General features: G+C 53.6%; 1 protein-coding gene and 1 long non-coding RNA gene across 2 annotated transcripts; both read left to right on the top strand.

The window, feature by feature from the left end:
- Positions 1 to 1339: 1339 nt before the first annotated feature.
- Positions 1340 to 4253, top strand: LOC119101710 (uncharacterized). The gene is made up of 5 exons (XR_005094603.1): positions 1340 to 1449; positions 2787 to 2881; positions 3210 to 3337; positions 3711 to 3901; positions 4151 to 4253. It is a non-coding gene; the product is annotated as an uncharacterized LOC119101710 (long non-coding RNA).
- Positions 4254 to 6296: 2043 nt separating this feature from the next.
- On the top strand, positions 6297 to 14049 carry LOC119100314 (origin recognition complex subunit 1). Its single transcript, XM_037223420.1, has 10 exons — positions 6297 to 6308; positions 6759 to 7193; positions 7621 to 7805; positions 8101 to 8209; positions 8498 to 8668; positions 9051 to 9200; positions 9600 to 9715; positions 10096 to 10290; positions 11789 to 11913; positions 13456 to 14049. Exons 1-10 carry the CDS (start codon positions 6297 to 6299, stop codon positions 13620 to 13622), a joined length of 1665 nt encoding a protein of 554 aa, XP_037079315.1. The 3' UTR covers positions 13623 to 14049.
- The last annotated feature ends 6032 nt before the right edge of the window (positions 14050 to 20081 follow it).

The raw sequence follows: 20081 nt of genomic DNA on the forward strand, positions 1-20081 counted from the left end.
CTGTCAGCGCTTTGCAACGGCGCTACGCATCTTCCTTAATCTCTGCGATTGTCGACGAGTGCCGTCGCCATGACGGGCAGGGTCTGCCGATGGCCATTGTCAGCTCTTGCGGTTCAGAGGCACCAATTTTTAGCTGGTGTAGCCCGCGCAGGTACGGCCGTGTGGGCTTAGGAGTGACATCTATAATGGTGCGGTAATACCAATGTAAATGAACGTAAACAAACAGACGCATTGATGAGACAAAATTACTTAGGCTATGTTGTCTACAGCAGTCTTTCCACTTAAAGGTATGGCCATAGTTGAAGGTGAGGCTACCTGAACATATGATTGGTCCAATATCTTCAAATAGCGAGCATCCCTGCTCGTCGGTCTCGTTGGTCCCTCAATACCTTTCGGGCCCTCTTACAATCTGCCTCTGCCTCTGGGGTCCTTGTCAACACATAGCCCCTGCTAAGCGCTGTGGGGCCCTGACAAACGCTGTGGCCCTAACCATGCAAATCGCTGGCTCCGGCTTTGTCCCTGCTTGGGAAATGGACCCTCAGGTTCATGCCAACACCGAGCCGACTGCGTCACTGGTGGTGTCTGATGAACGTATAGGTCCTCGTCGACTCAGGGGACCCTGATCAGCGCGTAGGGCCTTCAAGCTTGCATTAGAGTGCCAGGCCCCGGGGGCCGGAGCCTCTGAATACGACCTTCGGCCAGTATTTCGGGCCCTTAACATAGGCGGATCCTTGGGAGGGGAGCCACGGGGCCATGGCCCCCAAAACCTCTGAGAGTGGGTTTTGCCCCCCCCCCAAAACATTCTCAGAATTCCATAAAAGTTTCGTCTGCCTACCGTCTGTTTTAACTTTAACTGTTTTAGCTGTTTTGTTTTAAATTCTGTTTAAGATTCAAAAGCATTTCGGTGTTTTTTTTCGGTTTTGAATGGTGTCCCCACTAGGTACTCGCGAAAGACATCATGCACTGGACCTTGGATCCCACACCAGCCAGCTGGCGACGAACGGTTGCCCCCTCGCCCCCCCCCCCCAAAAAAAACAAAAAAAAACAACTAGGCTAGATCCGCTCCTGGCTCTTCAATTCGCAATAAGTCCCGAAATGCCCCCGGTTACCAACAGGGCGCACGTGTCCCCTCTACCTCCTCCCCTCCCTGTCTGCGCCTCTGACTCCGAGGGTTTGGCTGGAATTACTCCGTTGGGCCGAAGATCGTTGTCGTATACTGTGATCAACTACCATCATTGACGAATCTACGTACGTAAAATGCTTCGTGTCCTTGAATATGGCAGCGCTCTCGATATGGCACCTTTGAGCTGGAACCGCGGGAGCTGCACAGCACCGAACTGGAAGCGGCGTGCGCGGGTTCTTCAGTTTGCGTAGTTCTAGGCGTGTCGTATTTGTCGTGTGATTGCGGTGAATACTGATCCGCGGGTTGACCATCTGAAAGAAAGCTTGGTATGTGTATTGGGCTTGCGTTTTCCTGTAAATGTGTGTTTCGTGTGAAATGTTTGTAACAATTTGGGTAACATTTTCAAGGTCTTCAGGGCCACAAGCACATGTTTTGTTCTGGCTCTGTAAACATATAGTGCATGTTGGACAGCTAGGTAGGTAGGTGGGTAGACGTATTGTCGGTGCTTGAACTCGTGTATTTTAAACTAAGGTTGGTATACACATTTCATTTAGCTTCTGGAATGCTGGGAATTTTTCTTTAACCATGAGCTGAACTTTTCACAGCAAAGCATCAACATGCCTAGCATGGTATGTTCACCTATCAGTAAGCCATCCTTGTGAACTTATATGGTGCTTAGTGAGAATTATGGAGAATGGCAAAGGTGTTTGGTTTGAGAAAGATATGGACTGTTTACATCACCATATAAGCAATATACATCTGCAATGAGCAAGCTGTTGCATGACCACATTTAGGTGACAGTGAAATTTGCATGTGCATGGCTCTTTTTATGGACTTAATTAAAGATCACAATAAACTTTGCATCATTTGAAAGGAAGCAAAAATACCACAAAGGGTTAAAGAATCACTCATTGGAAACAGACTGCTCTATAACATGACAATCCACCCTTCCCCACACAGTAAAGCACAGGTTTCTACTGAGGTGGTCCTGTTAAACCCAGCTTCTGGAGTTGTCTGAGAAAGATGGCCCACCACCAGCAGGAGATGATGGGATCTTGTGGCTTCAGCCAAGGGTGTGTTGTCATGAACAGACTTCTATGGTTGATCAAGGGTCTCCTCACTGTCTAATGCCAAAGGGTGGAAAGCCATGATTCATATTCTGAGTGGGTGGGATTTACAAGTGGAATCTAGTTGGGATCCATCTTTAGGCCAATCTTGTTTACCATTTTTCAATCCTAGGTTGGGGCAAATGTAACGAAACAGTTATTTGCAGAGGGCACCAAGCTTTGCCATTGTTTATCTGGACCCCTGTTGGTGTCAAACTTGACTGTCCAGATTAACCTGGAGACCCTCAGGGACTGCTCCAATAAATAGCCCTTGCTGCTCATTGTAAACAAGTAAAAGATGATGCACATTGGGTTCATATTGGAGAGGGATGACTTTCACAAAATAAGTTATGGAAGGCATGGGGTTGGTTGTGAGAATGGTAAAATCTGCTCCAAAGTATATTAAACAGTGCATTTTGTCCCAACTTTGACTCACTCTCTTCACAATGTTGGAGGCTTTGCCATCTGCTGCTGCCATGCTAACTGACCATTGCAGTTATATTCAATAGTTTTAGTATGTGTTAATGTCACATGTGATACAAAATGTTATGTTCCAGGTGCCATGGTGATTCAATGTGATAGTATTCCAATGGCTGGAGAAGGATATATCACCTCCATCTAGCTCCTCTCGTTTTTCCAGAACATATTACAGGTACTTGTTGGTATGTTGCTATCTGCATGCTTATCTACAGTAGAGGATGTGTCCATTTATGGAGTGTTTGCCAACTTGATGTGTTTCAGCTAGTTCTGATTACTCTGAATTCAATCTTATTTCATGCCCTCTTACAACTGCAACTAGCAGTCAAGGAGGGTGATGAAAAGCCAATTGCTATGAAAATGACACAATAGCTTTAATGCTGCTCTGTTGATGTCAAACACTTTTTGCCCAGTCACTGTCATCACATTCCAGGGTGTTCAATGTCATAACCTGAGTGTGACCAACCAGATGTGGCCAACACATTTCTTATGTATGCCCCCAGGTGCTGCCAGTATGGGAAGCTGACGCTTTCCCTGGGTGATTATGTGTTAATCTCAGACCTGTCTGCTGGTGACAAGGACAATGAAGATGGCTGTGAAATCGCTGAAGTCCGCAGTTTCTATGACTCAGGTATACATCTAAGCCTGGTGGTAGTCATGGTCATCTTATGTTTCCTTGTGTTTGATAACAGTGGACCCAGATAAAGATGGCCTGTCCCCTTCTGTGGCGGTGAACCCATGTGGTGCCTTACTCCTCTCCTCCTCTGCAGCAGAAGACGAGGTGGGTGCCTCACACTTTCCCTTATCTGCCACATCTCCCTCAACAGCAGGGGACCAGGACAGTGTCCTGCTCCCTCTGTTGGTGTTAGGTGACCAGGTCAGTGTTTCACTTTCCCTCACCCTTCCCCCAATGGCAGGAGGCCAGGACAGTGTCCCACCCCCTCCATTGGTGCCAGGTGATCAGGTCAGTGTTTCACCTCCCCTCACGCCTCCCTCGGCGGCAGGGGACCCGGATGATACGGACCCGGCCTGGATGTCGGTGCAGTGGTACACGCGGGCGGGCGCGATGCCGGCGCCCGCACGGCGGAGCCTGGATCGCGCCCTGCCGCCGCTCTGTGCCGCCCGTGAGGTGGTGCTGGACGCCCGGCCCTACAGTGCTGAAGTCCGGGTCAGCTCCGTCTGGGGACAGTGCCAGGTCAGTGCGGAGTGGACTCGTGGAAAGGGAGTGTTGATGGTCTTACATTTGTTAAAGTTAAACTTGGGTACTGATTTCTGCAATGTGGCTGATTCAGCATGTGTGCCTTCCTGGACTTGACCAGGGCCTTATTTAGTGACTCCGTTAAGTAAGTGTTGTGGGAGACTGATGACACCCCCTGAATGCTATGAACGTGAAGGTTTGCACGCTCTCCGCCCGGCACAGGTCACCAACGGCGGTCCGTTCCAGGTGTGCACGGTGGCTGCCGACCGTGACCCGACGGCGGTGCCGGCGCCCGCCTCGCCCCCGCTGCCGCTGTTCGTCGCGCGGTTCTTGCTGGAGGGCGCGGGCCGCGGCGCCCGCCTGCGACCCTTGCTGCCGGCCGGCGCCGGGGGCAGCCCCGTGCGCCAGCCGGCGAGCGCCACCCCGGGCCACGCCTGGCGCCGCCAGTCGGCCGGCACGCCCGATGGTGAGGAGCCCGCCGGCGGCGATGACTGGTGTGATGACCTGTAGTCGGACGCGTGCTGACCCTCGGACTCGGTGAGCCGCGTCCAGTGCGGCCGTGGAGGTGCGCAGCCGACCTCGCGGCCGTGGCGTGGTGACTGGTGTGATGACCTGTAGTCGGGACACGTGCTGACCCTCGGACTCGGTGAGCCGCGTCCAGTGCGGCCGTGGAGGTGCGCAGCCGACCTCGCGGCCGTGGCGTGGTGACTGGCCCGGTGACCGTCGTCCCAGGGTGACCGTTGACCTGTGGAGTCGCCAGGTCATTAGGTTGTCGTCAGGTCACGTTCTAAAACTTCAAGTGACACGTGCGTTGTTCGCACTGGCGTGCGTGTCACTGGGGATGCCCGCCGATCTGATATCGCGTTCATCAGTGAAGACGTTCACAGTTGGGTCGCTCACTTGGTGACCTGTGTCGGGCTGGAGGTGACCACTGACCTCACAACAATCCAAACATTGTAGGGTATTTCGATTAGGATTTTCCCTGAATCATGGCCTATTTTAACTTGTACGTTCTTACAGCATGGCCAACATCAATCCGCTACCGAACTTCAGCAATTCATTCAAGGACAAAGAACACCTCATGTCATCAGGCATTAACAGTGGACTGTAGGCGGCGATGTTATTGCCCCGTTGTTTATCGGAGATTCAGCATCTGTAATGAAAATAAATCATTTTAACGTGTTACTGTAATGCCTTTATACGCATCACTGTGCTCCTTTTTAATTTTGCATAAACGTTCAATTTTGATTAGAACCAATATGTTCCCTATTTCCGTCACGACATGGTGTGGCACATCGGGCTGTCTAGAGTGGACAGCCCGAGGTCTGCTGACCCCGTACGATCCATGCTGACTCCATGCGACTCCATGCTGACTCCGAATCAACCCGAGTCGCTACCCCTGCGCGTTTTCACGCGGTAACACCGCAGCTGATGTGTGTATGTGACGTCGGCCTGGTGTCCCCTCCAGACGGCGGCACGCCGGGGCGGGCCTCCAGCCAGCGCGCGAGGCACACGAGCCGTCACAGAGTCATCCGCTCGTACAAGGACCTGATCGACGGCAAGGTGCGTCTGGCGCGCGGGGGGGGGGGCAGCCCAGCCCGATACCTGACGCTGTTTGGCTGACGGCGGCGCTGGGCCGAGGCCGGAGGGCTGGATGGAGCTTGTGCGCACGCTATCAGCCGCGGAGCGTGGTCAGAGGCGATTCATGAGGCTGGACGCAGTGTTGCACGTTCGGTACCACACGGAAAAACTCATCCGAACGACTCGTGTCGGAAGTTGGTGACCTGTGTCGGGAAGTTGTCGTGTTGATAACGAATCTGTGCGTGTGATTCCGCTTAGTGGGAATGACCGGGCAGGCTCATGTTTTCAGTGGTGCTTTTACCGCGCTGTCAGCACTGTATTTTGGCAGAAGTGGACAACATTACTTGGCTCTTGTGATATAGAAGCGTTACTGCTTCACCACTTGCCCACTGATTGATAAGTAAGCTCACTCCTTTGACCTGATCCATGACAGCGATAGCCAGACTTCCGTCCAATATCGCACGCTGCCAGTACGCGACGGATGGCCGCTGTGCCGGCGGTGACCTGCTCACCTTGCCGTCCCCCGCCAGTGTCTGCCCTCCGCGCCACCACAGCCCTCGGTGCTATTGCAGGCGAGCTGGCTGGACGATGGTGCTGTCAAGGTCACCCACGTCTCACCGAACAAGCTACGTCTCATTCTGACTCGAGTTGATACGGAGGTCAAACACGAGACGCTGAGCAGCGATGCAGACTCCGATGCGGAGGCGAAGAACGCCCAGGGACTCGGACGCGAAAGGTATTAGGGGTGGTTTGGAGTGCCACGGCTCCGGTGGTCCGGGGGCAAGTTAGTATGTACTTAACTGTAGGTCTGATGACAGACACGGTAATGTCGCTTTTTCTCTCTTGGCACGGATTCTTTGTCTTTTTTCGTGTTTTTTCTTTTTGCCGTTTGGTAATGCTTTACGTCGTTTTCCAGTCTACCTCTTCCATGGAAAATACGCCAGGCACAGCGAAGCGGAAGGAGGTCCCGGTCTTCCCAGAAAAACGCGCGTCGGACTGTAAAACAAGAAACACCCACCTTATCCCATGAAAGGACACCTCGTTCCGCGAAGCAGAAGACACCTCTCTCCTTCCGAGGGAAACGCACCTGTCGTGGCAAAGCAGGAAGCGCCACGCTCCTCCAAGAAAAGCACGCCAAGGGCTGCGCAACAGAAAACGCCACGCTCTTCCAATGAAAACACGCCTGCTGCCGCGAAGCAAGAGACCTGCAGCGCGAACACGCCGCGGATGCGCCGGGGGAGCGTGTCGCCGGCCAGCGGCGGCCGGGGCTCAGCTGGCTCAGGCGCGCCGCTCCTTGCGCCACCGGCCCAGCCTCAGCACGGTGCCAGAGGGCGCCGAAGTGTCTCCCGGCGCCGGCCGCTCGCCCGCCCGGCCGCCGCACAAGCGGCTGTTCGAGGCAGACAGCACCGGCGCCAAGAGACGCCGCCTTGCACTCAGCAGCGACGACGAGTTGGAGGGGGAGGAAGCGTCGCAGGGTCGGGAGAGCTCCCCCGAGCCGACCCCGCGCCGGGGCAGGGGCCGGGGCCGCGCCACCGGCAGAATGTCCAGGGAGAAGATGTCACAGGGTGGGGAGAGCTCGCCCGAGCCGACCCCGCGCAAGGCCCGGGGTTGGGCGGCGGGACACGGCCGCGGCACCTCGCCGGCCACGCCGTCCAGGAAGCCGGGCTACGCAGCACGCTCGGCCACGGCCTCGCCCCGCACACCGAAGGTATGACACCCGCTTGGTGATGCGCCGGATGGGATGAGATGGTGCGCGCGCTCCATAACACCGACCTTTCCACTTCGGAAGTATGCGCCTTGCCTTAAAGGGTACGGAAGTTCTAGTGGGCAAAATGCGCTTTGTCTTAAAGGGCGACCGAAGCTCTGGTGCAGTTTTTTCACTCCGGCTGCTTGAGTTCTAATATGTTTTTTTCACATTATACGGTCGTGTAATTTTGCTGGTGATTTTCTCATCATGTGCTCGTAGAAACGTCCTCTTGTGGTATCACCCATCAGCCATGTCGTGACCAGGCGTCAGTGTCTGCATGTATAATCTCTCCCCGCAACACGCCTTGGAAGCAGGCGGCCCCTCCTGCACGTCGCCTCGGGCCGTGCCACTGAGAGCGCACTGACCACTCGGCTGGTCCCGCGTCCAGGCCGCTGGCACGCCGCTGGTGCCGAGCCGCGCCGCCGGCCGCCTCAGCACGCCCGGCACGCCGCTGCAACAGGCGCGCAGTCGGCTGCACGTGGCCGCCGTGCCGGACGCGCTACCCTGCCGCGAGAACGAGTTCTTCGACATCTACACGTTCGTGGAGGCGCGTCTGCTCGACAGAACTGGCGGGTGAGTGCTGCAGCTGGACTGCATTCAGTTCATTTCACTTTATCGCGATTCATTTCACTGTCGTTCGTCACTGCTTGTGGAACATCTGTCGTAAGGGAACTCATTCGGTTGTGGACAAGCGTGCGTGCGCAAAACAGTTGTGCAAAATGTCTCCAGAGGTCCCCTAATCGTGCAGCTTTTGGTGCTGTGGCGCGCGTTTTGCATCACAGTCTCCCGACAAGTGCCAGCCGAGGAGGCTCAGACGGCCACCTGGTCGCAGCCGGCCGATGCGCACTGACGGGCGCGGCCGTCGCAGGTGTATGTACGTGAGCGGCGTGCCCGGCACGGGGAAGACTGCCACCATGCGAGAGGTGGTGAGGAGCCTGCGCGAGGCCAGCGACGCCGGCCACCTGCCTGACTTCCAGGTCTGTCCCGCCGGCTGTGGCGCCGACCGTGCTGGCGCGTTTTGCCGCTTGAAGAGGGTTGTCTGTTTCCGCTGTTCGCTGTTCGTATGGACGAAATACGTTTATAGCTGCATGCTGATGGCTGTAATGGAGCTCGCCATCCAAAATATGACGCCATCAAAAGTCCTGGGGAACATGCATGGGCCGCACCGTCCGCTGTGGCCGTCTGGATTCGCGGTGAGACGTCTTAAGACACCGGGGCCGTCCATGGCCGGGCCGCGCCGTGACCAGCCCGCCATCTGTCGGCAGTTTATCGAGGTGAACGGGATGCGGCTGACGGGCCCCGAGCGTGTCTACAGCCAGATCATCGCCGAGCTGACCGGGACGAAGGCCGTGCCCGAGCACGCCGCTCAGATGCTGGACAAGCGGTTCTCGGCACCGGCCGGCCGCCGCCGACCCATCCTGCTCATGGTGGACGAGGTGAGACGCTCCACCAGCGCCGGCGGCGCGGGCCGGGGTGCTCCGGGGTCCATGCTGACCGGGAGGGGCGGGGGGTCTTAGGAGGGAGTGGCTAGGCTCGCCGGGCGGCGGCGGCAGTGGAGGTGTGTTCGTGCGTCTGGTCGGGACTTCGCGATTGCGTGCGGATTTGCTCGTGGTGATTACTTTGACTCACGACAGAGCAACCATGAGACAGATTTTAGGGATCCACCAGGCTAGCATGCGTTCTGTCAGCAGCCATGTGCGGAACTTATCGTATGATAACAGCCGTATGTTTGAGACCTGCTCGAACCCCGTGTGGAGCGTAGTGGGTTCCGTGGGCAGCCAGTCCTGTCGTCACCCCGCCCACCCGCTCCGTTGGCAGCTGGACCTGCTGTGGACCCGCAAGCAGAACGTGCTGTACAACCTGTTCGACTGGCCGAGCCGGCGTCACGCGCAGCTGACTGTGGTCGCCATCGCCAACACCATGGACCTGCCCGAGCGCGTCATGATGAACCGGGTGTCCAGCAGGCTGGTCAGTTGGGGCGCCGCCCGTCCGGACGTCCGACGGGGCTGTGGACTGCTGGGGACCTGCCCGAGCGCATCATGATGAACCGGGTGTCCAGCAGGCTGGTCAGTTGGGGCGCGGCCCGTCCGGGCGTCCGACGGGGCTGTGGACTGCTAGGTCTGTGTTCAGTATGTATCAGTGTGTCCTGTGCAGCTGTTCGGGTTTCTTGTAGTGGGCTACGTACCCTTAAGTGGAAGGAATGGGATATGTATAATTCACTGGGGCTGTAAATGGGGAGATCGTGAGTGATAAAAGGCACCCGTTCCTTCTGTCATCAGGGCTGATGTTCACTATTTCAGCTGCTGACCAAGGACCTGTCCTGGCCATTCTGCCTCTGAGGAGTAAGCTCATCCCCTTTTCTGGCAGGGCCTGACCAGGATGACCTTCCAGCCGTACACGTTCCAGCAGCTGCAGGAGATCGTCACCAGTCGGCTCAGTGGGCTGGACGCCTTTGACCCGGACGCCGTCCAGCTGGTGGGCAGGTAACACCGCTTCAGAGCCAGACCGCCAGGTCGGCATGGGCTGTGTTCAGACGCTGCGCGACTGGCTGCTGTGCATTTTGCCAGTGAAAGTAATGGCTGCAAGCATATTTACGTCGAATTTGCGAACTGCTGCCCTTGGCCTTGTACCTCGCTTGCCTGCCATGTGCTGTGGCGTTTGAAACGAGTGTCATATGTGGACGATTACCAGGAATTTGTAGATAGTGTGATTGATCCGAAGCATATTTTCTTTCTTACGTACAGGTTTAAATTAACTATGTAGGGCCCTTGCAGCTACTTTCTTACCTATGGATCTGGCGTTTCTTTGACGTTCACCGGCGGTTTTGCGTCGTCTCCGTTCACGTGCTCCTGCTTTGGCACAGGAAGGTGGCGGCGGTGTCCGGGGACGCTCGCCGGGCGCTGGACATCTGTCGGCGGGCCACGGAACTAGCGGAGACAGGGCCCGCCGAGGGGCGGCGCCTCACGTCGCCAAAGAAATCTGCCGCTTTGGTCACCATGGAACACGTCAATGGGGCGATCCAAGAGATGTTCTCCTCGCCCAAGATCATGGCAATTCGGTAAGAGCGGCGGTTACCATGTTACCAGGAAGCTTAAGCTGTTTCCAGCATGGGCGCGCGTGGTTTTCGTGTTGGAGTGAAACAGATTCAGAGGTGCCGGTGCTCGGTATTTTGCCTCTGTTCCCTGGGCAGGGGTACGAAACTTGCTATATCCGCGTACGGCGTGGTAGAGCATGAGTTTGAGCAAATGAGCTGGTTGTGTGTGTGTGTGTGTGTGTGTGTGTTTTACGTTTTCGCCATGCAGGTATAGAACGATGGCCTGACCTGGTGACAAGTGGAACTTAGGGATATGTATTAAAACATCCGAAGTTCATAGCGTCCAATTTTCAAGACGCCCCAAATCGCAGCATGCAGCGTTCAGAACGTTTAAGTATTATCCAATGTGCCGAGATGGGGAAGTCAGCATCAAGGCTTGCACCATTCGAAATCAAAACATCCAGCGCTGATAGTATACAGCGTTCATAACGTCTAAAATTGAGAAAACATCGCTACCTCCTTGTCAGTTTTGAAGTGTTGGTTTGGAAATCACCTGATGGACAGATACCTTGAGTGCTTTGCGTTGCCATGGCGACGAGTGACGTCATCTGGTGCAACGCCACCCAATTACTACCACTATGCACGGACTGGGGCGGTTTGTTTAAGCATGCGAACTTTGCCGTGTCAGCACGTGTTCGGCAGTTGGTAAATGGAAGAATTCGGAACTTCCGATCCCGGACCGCGGCCTCTTAGATCTCTGGTCATTAGGCAGGTGCTGCGTGGCGGCTGGACCGCGGTCTTGGAGATCTCTGGCTACCAGGCAGTTGCTGTGCGGTGGCCAGACCGCGGCCTCGGAGATCCCTGGTTACTAGGCAGTGGCTGCGCGGTGGCTGGACTGCTACCTCGTAGGTCTCAGGTTACTCGATAGTGGCTGCACGGTGGCGGGACCGCGGTCTCGGGGATCTCTGGTTACCAGGCAGTGGCTGCACGGTGGCCAGACCGCGGCCTCGGGGATCCCTGGTTACTAGGCACTGGCTGCGCGGTGGCCCTGCAAGGCCCTTGCCAGATTTGCCTGCTGTTTTGTATTGTGAGCTGTGAATGAAACCACATGCATTGTTAGGATTGCTTAATTACGGTTTCCTTGCCGCATTAGTGTTGTTCCACGAATTACTTTTGGATCCAGTAACCAGAATGCAGACCTAAAGAGCATCTGATTTGTGAGGAATGCGCCATTTTAGCGCCCATGATCATGGGGCGCGTTTCATGAGTCGTAAGTTTGGATTATATGATCACTATACGCTGTTCATGGACGTTTCGATGATTCCCGAAGTTTGCAGGTAAGGCAAAATCTCCCGAAATCGATGTATTGTCGCACCTCCCCTTTTCCCTGTGCCGGTGAGGGCTCATGTTCTCCTGCTTTGTGGTTCGAAACATTTAGAACCGATGACCTAGGCCCCGTGTTCAGTGATCGGAAGGGGTACGTTTCAGGAGACGGGCTGACGGGATGGGGCCTGTTTTTCAGCTCGTGTCCGCTGCTGGCCCGTTCGCTGCTCCAGGCTGTGGTGGCCGAGTTTCAGCGCACCGGCCTGGAGGAGGCACGACTCGGACGCGTCTACGAGCAGCTGGCCGCCGTCTGCCGCTTTGAAGGTGTGACAAACCACTGGCTGTGAAGGTGTGACAAACCTCGTCATGCGCTTCTTGTGCCCTTTGCAGATCATTTCATTACACGCAGGGAAAGTTGTGGCTCTGTACTGCTTTTTATCCTCGTCCCACATCTTTGCCTGTTCCCGGATGCTGCTCGAGCTATGCCATGCAAAACAAAGGCCGCGCTTTATTAGCGGCGACAGTTACCACTAGATTCGAGATGCTCGAAATAAGCTAATGCGTCGTCGAATAAGTAAATTTGGAATACTGCAGCAAGTGTGAGTTGCTTTTGCATGAGATCGTTCCTTCATGACACGTAGTTGTACTGTACGTAAGTTGTCAGTGCATTTGTGAGGAACGTTACACACATAGATGAGCTAGCAGTAATAGCTTTACTCCTCGCAGAAAAACCAGGGTTATCGACGCCACCTCACAAAACCGTAAAACCAGGATTTTACCCCAGTATTCTCTTAAACCGAGTTTTTTATAGATTCGTCGGTTTTTCAAAGTTTGACGGCGGGTGAAAAATTCTTCCTGCCATCTTCTGCAGCTTCTCCCACTCCAGGACTCGTATTGTTTTAGTCCAGTGGGCGCCGCTTCTCAACTCCCTAGCACTGTCCGGGCTGGGAACGGCGACGGCAATGTCCGGCGGGGTTAGGCGAGTTGCATGCTACAGTAGAAGCACGGCAAATGTTAGACATTTTCACGTGTAACTTACCGGGATTTGGAACGTGTTGAGTGTAAACTTTACAGATGACCAGGGGTGGTAAAGACGTAGCAGGACCAGGGGTGGACGCAGGTGGGCACCCAGCGCTATATGTCGCCATGGATACTTCCATATTTTGATAGACCTTTGCGTTAGCACTGTTTTAACTACGATGCAGAATCCCTGTATGTTTTAGGCTTGCCGCATGACAGGACTGATCAGGAAGTTTGGTTTGTCATATTTAAGAGGGGGGTGCGAGATGATTAGCCTTTTCGCGGGGATCTTACGGGCATTAAGAAACCACACTCCGCGTCGCAGTGTATGAGGACGCCGGCGCTCGTGGCATTTAGTGGTTGGTAGCGAGTAGTACGTAGCTAGAGAAGAGGTACGAGGTACCTGTTTTCACCCCAGTCTGGCCTCCCAGACTCCCGTGCTGTCCACGTCGGTGGTGGCTGACATCTGGGAGAGGATCGATCTCTGCCCCTGATCGATTCCCCTACCGGAGATCGCGCGGACGCCGTGGTTGAGACGCTCCACTGAGCGTCATGTTTTGTCAGTGGGTGGGTCTGCCGTCGCGGAGTCAGCTGGGCGTACCTTGTGTGTCGTCAGCCTGCTCTCCTTTGGAACGTCTCTTTCCGTGTCGTCCTTGATCAGGTACCGTTGGGCGTCAGGCATTCTGTGTTACCCGGAGCCGTTTAACCTTCCACAGTCTTCCTTCAGCTAGCCCCTGTCTGACGTGCCCGGTGACGTCATCTGGGGAATAGTCCCTGCTCCACCACACCAACGTTGTCTGATGGCTGGGCCACACTCATGTTACATGCTGTCGTCTCCCGTCCCAGGCATCACCCCGCCGACACTGTCGGAGACGTTCGGCCTGATGTCGGGCCTGTGCGCCTGCCGGCTGCTGCACGCCCAGCACGCGCGGCACGATCTCGAGACCAGGATCAGGCTCAACATCAGCGTCGATGACGTATCCTACGCGGTCCAGAACGTGCCGGAGATGTAGCCGTCTTGTGACCGCGGGGCCGTGTTGTCTCGCGTCCACGTCTGCAGAGCCGGAGGTGGGGGAGCGGGATGGTAAGATAGGGTAAAGGACCGCCCCACTGTCCTTTCTGGGGCAGAACGTGGTGTCTGACTGCATGGTAAGTGAGATGAGCCCGCGCGAATGGTGTGGACTGCGGACCAGCGTCTGCGGCTAACCAATACGGGCTCTCAGGCTCGGGTCACCCGCGGTGTTTCGGCGCAGAGTCAGGTAGTCTGGAATACACCAGCGTGCCTGGAGCGGTCGCGCGGAACGCAGCAGCGCGCGGTGGCCCGTGCCAGAGACCGGTTAGTGTGTGGTTGGCCCGTGTGATTTGTCGCGATCTGCATCGACCAGCAAGTCGTGTGTTAATATATGCACATCTTCGTAAGAAACCGCGTGTACTGGACTACACTTTTGTTCAAGCTGCGCGTAAGCGTGGATTTGTGTCAACCGGCAGTTGTTAAAAGCCAGGGACAGAGACAGAGACGAGACGAGGGGGTGGCAGGGCAGAGACAAGGGAAAGGATGAGGGGAAGCAATTAAATTAGGCCAAGAGGACGAAGTGCCGCCCGCCAGCTCATACGTCCCCAGGACTGACTACCGGGACGCCTGCGGCAGTCACCGACCGACTGAAACCCCGCTCGGATGGTGAGACGCGAGATTCGGGTTGGACCCCGGTGATTTGATGATGACACGCAACGCCCGCCTTCTCCACACGTTCCAAATGACAACTGACGAGTCGCGAGGTCTGAGAATGCTGGGCGAGGCTTTAACCCCACAAGGCACAGATAACCGGTGCAGGTTGACTTTAAAACAATCACTAACAGTTCATATGAGTCAGCTTCACCGTCGCCATCACCACCGCGTCACTCCAACCGCTGCTCCTCGCCGCCTTCAACCACTGTCGTCTACTTCTCTTGAAACACGTGAGGTGGTTGCGCCGTGCCCAGGGGTATTCTCGATATCCCCTGACACACCAAACCATTGCCCCAGGCGTGGTACCGTGCTCTCGCTGCACGTAGCGCGTCGGGCCACGCGGTGGGCACCGCTTATCCAGTCGTCGATTGCAACGCTTGGGCTTTCTGAAAGTCTGTCCAAGGTGACTAGACGGGAGATGAGAGTGGATGAAAGAAGAAGACAAACCCCGTGTGCAGCGACGATAGCTGCCGAAAAGCATGATGCACGCAACAACAAAAGTATGCCATGTGTGACGTTCAAAAAAGCTATGACGTAGGTAGATGCACGATTTATAGTTTGGGCTGTGTACCCACGCCCGACGCGCTGAACAGGGAAGTCAGAAGGCTTCGAATTCCCTCTACGACCATTAGGCGGTCGGGTGTTTTCCTCATCTTGGCCGGACGGGTATTTCCTCACCTTAACCGGACAGATGCTTCCTCACCTCGCCGAGCGGTTTATTTCCTCACCTTAGCCGGACTGGTGCCTCCCTCACCTTAGCCGGACGGGTGTTTTCCTCACCTTAGCCGGACGGGTGTTTTCCTCACCTTAGCCGGACGGGTGTTTTCCTCACCTTAGCCGGACGGGTATTTCCTCACCTTAGCCGGACTGGTGCTTCCCTCACCTTAGCCGGGCGGGTGTTTTCCTCATCTTGGCCGGACGGGTATTTCCTCACCTTAGCGGGACGGGTATTTCCTCACCTTAGCGGGGCGGGTATTTCCTCATCTTGGCCGGACGGGTGCTTTCCCCACCTTAGCCGGGCTGGTGTTTTCCTCACCTTAGCCGTACGGGTGTTTTCCTCACCTTAGCCGGACGGGTGCTTTCCTCACCTTTGCTTCTCTGCCGGCCCCACAGGCTTCTGTTATTTCTGATGCTCATAGCGGAAGGCAAAGTGAGCTCAGTGGAAAGTGGAATCGAGTAGCTCCCGTTAAACTGCGGCTGATAAACGTCATTGTTGAGCAGTCCTGGAATATTTGATAGGTTAAATGCAGCGTAAAGCTTGCATGTTTCCTTGTTCGCATAATGGCTCTGTCACCATGTTAACATGCAACGGCTGACGAAATCGCCAGAGGCCAGCTCAGCAGGCACAGACAGAGCCACTAGACTGTCTCCGCAGAGGAGAACAAAACCAGCGTGTCGAGATCGAACCAGCCCGGCGTGTCGGGATCGAACCAGCTCGGCGGATCGGGATCGAACCAGCTCGGTGGGTCGGGATCGAACCAGCTCGGCGGATCGGGATCGAACCAGCTCGGCGGATCGGGATCGAACCAGCTCGGCGGATCGGAATCGAACCGGCTCGGCGAATTGGGATCGAACCAGTTCGGCGGATCGGGATCGAACCAGCTTGGCGGATTGGGATCGAACCAGCTCGGCGGATCGGAATCGAACCGGCTCGGCGAATTGGGATCGAACCAGTTCGGCGGATCGGGATCGAACCAGCTCGGCGAATTGGGATCGAACCAGCTCGGCGGATCGGAATCGAACCGGCTCGGCGAATTGGGATCGAACCAGTTCGGCGGATCGGGATCGAACCAGCTCGGCGAATTGGGATCGAACCAGCTCGGCGGGTGGCCTCGCCAGCTCGGCGGGTGCCCTCGCCAGCTCGGCGGGTGCCCTCGCCAGCTCGCCACTCCTGTCGGCGCTCAGGGGACAGCAGCAAGCGGTCTTCTGCAGTCTACATCTCAAGACATCAAGATGTAAATCGAAGAACAGAACAATTGAACAGTCAAAGTCTGTCCGTATCCCTTCACCAGCCCCCCCCCCCCCCCCCGGCGTACGCCCCGCTCGTCCTCCTGTGGTGCTATCTGTCAGATCATGAGCGTGGCGCGCGGCTCGCGGCAAATTCACCATTTCGCCATAAGCGGACCGTTTTGGGGGCGGGATGGGCGCTCGTTAGAAGGCTGGGGCGGGGAGGGTGTGATGGGAATGAGCAGTGATAGGAAACTGGTGTCTGGAATTACTTTTAATTAAGGATGTAACTGAGTCTGTGCTTACAGTTTGTTTAAAAGCAGTAGCGTGGCCGAATGCGGTGCTGGAACGTGCATTATGCCAGATGTGTGAATATGGCAAATGCGAGATATGTTTCTTGATATACGTGCGAAAGGATGGATGAGACGAAGAGAAGGATATACCGGGAACGCAACCGGATGCCGAACTGGAAGATAACGAGTGAACCAATATGTTCTACAGGCGCTCAAATTGCCCTTTGAACGTCGTCACATAAGCCCAAAATTTCGGAAATGTATTGTTGAAAGGACTTAAAATCGGGATAACCATTGAACATACAATGGATTAAGCAACTTTTCACTTTGCATACCTCCGATTGTTACTGTTACAGTAGTAACACTTCAGGAAAGCGCTCATGGGTCAAGATTTACATCTGGCTCTGGAAACGATGCCAGCGATTGTGTTTTATTAAAGGGAAACAATGTAAGTAGTACTTACATTGCTTACTTACATTGTTTAGTACTTACTAAGTACTAGTTTCGAATTTGCGTGGCAACCCATGAAAGAACTTAACGTCATTATAATGTTTTATTTCACGAATTGTCAAGTTTTTGTGAGTGCCGAGTTGGTAACGGCGCACCCGACGCTGTGTAACAAATGCGAATGCATCGCGGCAAAACAAAGAATACCCAAGGCATTTAACGAAGGGGACTTGCATGTCAGAAGTTTCAAGTGCTTGTAAATTTTCGAGAACCATCCGCGGAAAAGCCAGCCATATCCTGAAACGGAGTGATAAAGAGACAAAATACATGCATGCTACGCATATGGACAACATATGTCATGCGTCACCGTCGCGATGCACCACTGAGCGCAGGATGGACACCACACCACCACGCGCACATTTCACAAACCACAGGCACGGAGTAAAGTTGAATAATGTAGGCTATGCTGCATGTCCATGCGATCTGCGCTGCCATTGAGCAAAGCGGCTTTGTTTAGCCCTTGGCGCGGTGAATCGTGAACCGACGCTGAAGGCGGTGAGTGGGCGCGATCCGGGTCGTGTCATGTCAGATCACACCAGTCAAGAAACGCTTGTAGAGGCTTTCTCAGGAAATAAATGATGCGTTAGCAAAGTAAAGACCGCCGAACATCCCCCGTCAAACTGCATCAAAGATCGGGTATTGTGATCCTAAATTTGTCCTACCACGCTCCGAAATAGCGAAGATCATTTTCGATGCGGTACATCGGAGGCAGCACATTAGTAGCAGCACATATGCATTCTAAGGTGGCCAATTTTAATGTAACACATTTCGTCCAACGTGGCCTTGGATGTCCTGGCAACGTTACGTATTACAGAAACACATCAAGTACAAGATATAACGTACCACGTATACCATATCCAGCTTTAAAACCAGCCAGCACAAGATAAGGCAAGTCTGTAAGAGACAGCGCCAAAGCATGCGTGTTTTGCGATAGACGTACGTTGTTGGTATGGCCTGATTGCGGCATGCGATGGATGAAACATGGACAAAGAGGCTTTCCCTGATACGTAGAAAAGATATCGTCTTGTTCAGACAAGGTGCGGAATGCTTGAAATCCAGTTAATAAAAATTCCGGCGTCGTGTTTTGGGGTTAAATGCCTTAAGCGCTCTCACGGAGCGACTGAGCTCCTCCTGGTCCTGCGAAAGTTCATCCCAACATATTTGTAGTGAATGCATATATATATATATATATATATATATATAGACATTTTTTTTGCTAATATTATATCTGCTAACTGGAGAACTATGACCTCAAAAACCTAAACCCTAAGTCCAATGTACACTGCAGATGCACTGACGACATATTTCTTGATGTTAGAGACGAGGTCCACGTTCACCAACTGCAGGCCGCTATCCAGCGATAATCGGCGTTACCATATACATCTGACCTGAGTGTCAAACGTTTACCATTTCGTAACATCGACGTGGATGCGAGTAACGGAACTTTTGTGGTGAAAGTACACGGTAAACCCGCAAATGCTTGTAAATGTATGAATGCTGCTATCAAGTGCCCAGAGCGTTGTCGCACAGCTGTTATCCGTTCGTTTGAACGACACGCTCTAAAATATTGCTCCAGCTGGTCTAGCACGTACAACGAACTTAAAAGGTGCAAACAATTGCTCATCAATAACGGCTTTTCCAACAGCCCGGTTGACCAGCACGCTAGGTCCATCTTGAGTCTACAAACCTGAAACCACTCGACAAGGATCCGGCCCATCAACTTCTTATCAAAATCAAAGGTTCCCATTATCAAAATAAAAAAGCACCAGATCAGCACATGCGCAAAACCCACCGTAAAAATTTGCACAATCTGATATTACTGAAAACACATTGATTCTAGAAGCATGTCCAAACAAACGCCGCTTACAAGTTCTCGAAGCCGTCCCCACCAGAAGAAGAGTGCTTGATTTAAACAAACAGCTTGGGTCACGCATCGCTTTGGATCCGATCAGTCACCCAATGACAGCAGGGCAATTCGATGCCTTGAAATTACCATGGTGTCAAAATGGTTGGAAAAGTGATTTACTTGTGTTAGAATGTGTTTAGAAATATGTACTGACGTTCGGATGTACAACCTGTTCACTGATGGCTCACCTTTGGTTATGTATCGTAGAACATGCATCGTATTTCGCCATATTCGAATGCTTTCTGTCCGACTGTCTTGCCTTGCTTTGAGAATGGGGAATGAGTGTCCTTAAAAGGTTAGCCAGCCTAAACTTCTACAAAAGCCTAAGCCCAAACTGATTTATGACCTACTGAAAACAACGAAGAATTTAATTCGAACAATCAAGCAAAGACGCAAGAAACTTATTAATTGCAGAACTGCCCTTGCAGATAACCAAACCTGCATATTTCATAGCATGCTGAGTACACAGGTATATATATATATATATATATATATATATATATATATATATATATATATATATACATAGATATATAGCTCAAGCAGAATCACCGTTTTGCCTGGTACTGAGAAGAGCTGGCGCTGCTCATTGCACCGCGTGGGACCGCTACCCCGGCCCTGGTGTTGTGGGAACCATCAGATGAGGTCGAGTGGATTGCGGATCCACGCTTTGTGGGGTGAGAATGTGCATCTGATCAGTGCTCAGAAGTGTGACAAAGCTGCCGAATATTGCAGGAACTTGTTTTTATCCCCATCCGAGTTTTGTCACGTGAACAAAGTTGTCAAACACTTGCAGACTGGCCTAGCATATAACCCAGAGGTAGGACTGCGTTTTTCACTGGGTGAGGAGGGGGGGGGGGGAGCAAACCCATGAACCTTATCAACCTTATTTCTCAGACGCATTTCTTCGTGGATTTCGACCACTTTCCTCTATGGTAGTAATTTGGTTTCCTGGATCTTTGGCATTTTAAGTTTAAAGTTATTATTTTGAGTTAACGACCATCCATATACAAGGAGGTACTGACTAAACAGCGTTGTGGTGCTAAACAGCCTTTATATTGACGGTATTCAATATCTTGACCTGCGCCATCAT

This window comes from Pollicipes pollicipes, unplaced genomic scaffold (genome assembly GCF_011947565.3).
Source record: "Pollicipes pollicipes isolate AB1234 unplaced genomic scaffold, Ppol_2.1 Scaffold_4881;HRSCAF=5763_pilon_pilon_pilon, whole genome shotgun sequence".
Classification (NCBI taxonomy): domain Eukaryota; kingdom Metazoa; phylum Arthropoda; class Thecostraca; order Pollicipedomorpha; family Pollicipedidae; genus Pollicipes; species Pollicipes pollicipes.

Coding starts and splice junctions, on each gene's coding strand:
- LOC119100314 (XM_037223420.1), top strand. Junction 8,669..9,050: donor TCCTGCTCATGGTGGACGAG/GTGAGACGCTCC, acceptor CTCCGTTGGCAG/CTGGACCTGCTGTGGACCCG. Junction 11,914..13,455: donor CGCCGTCTGCCGCTTTGAAG/GTGTGACAAACC, acceptor CTCCCGTCCCAG/GCATCACCCCGCCGACACTG.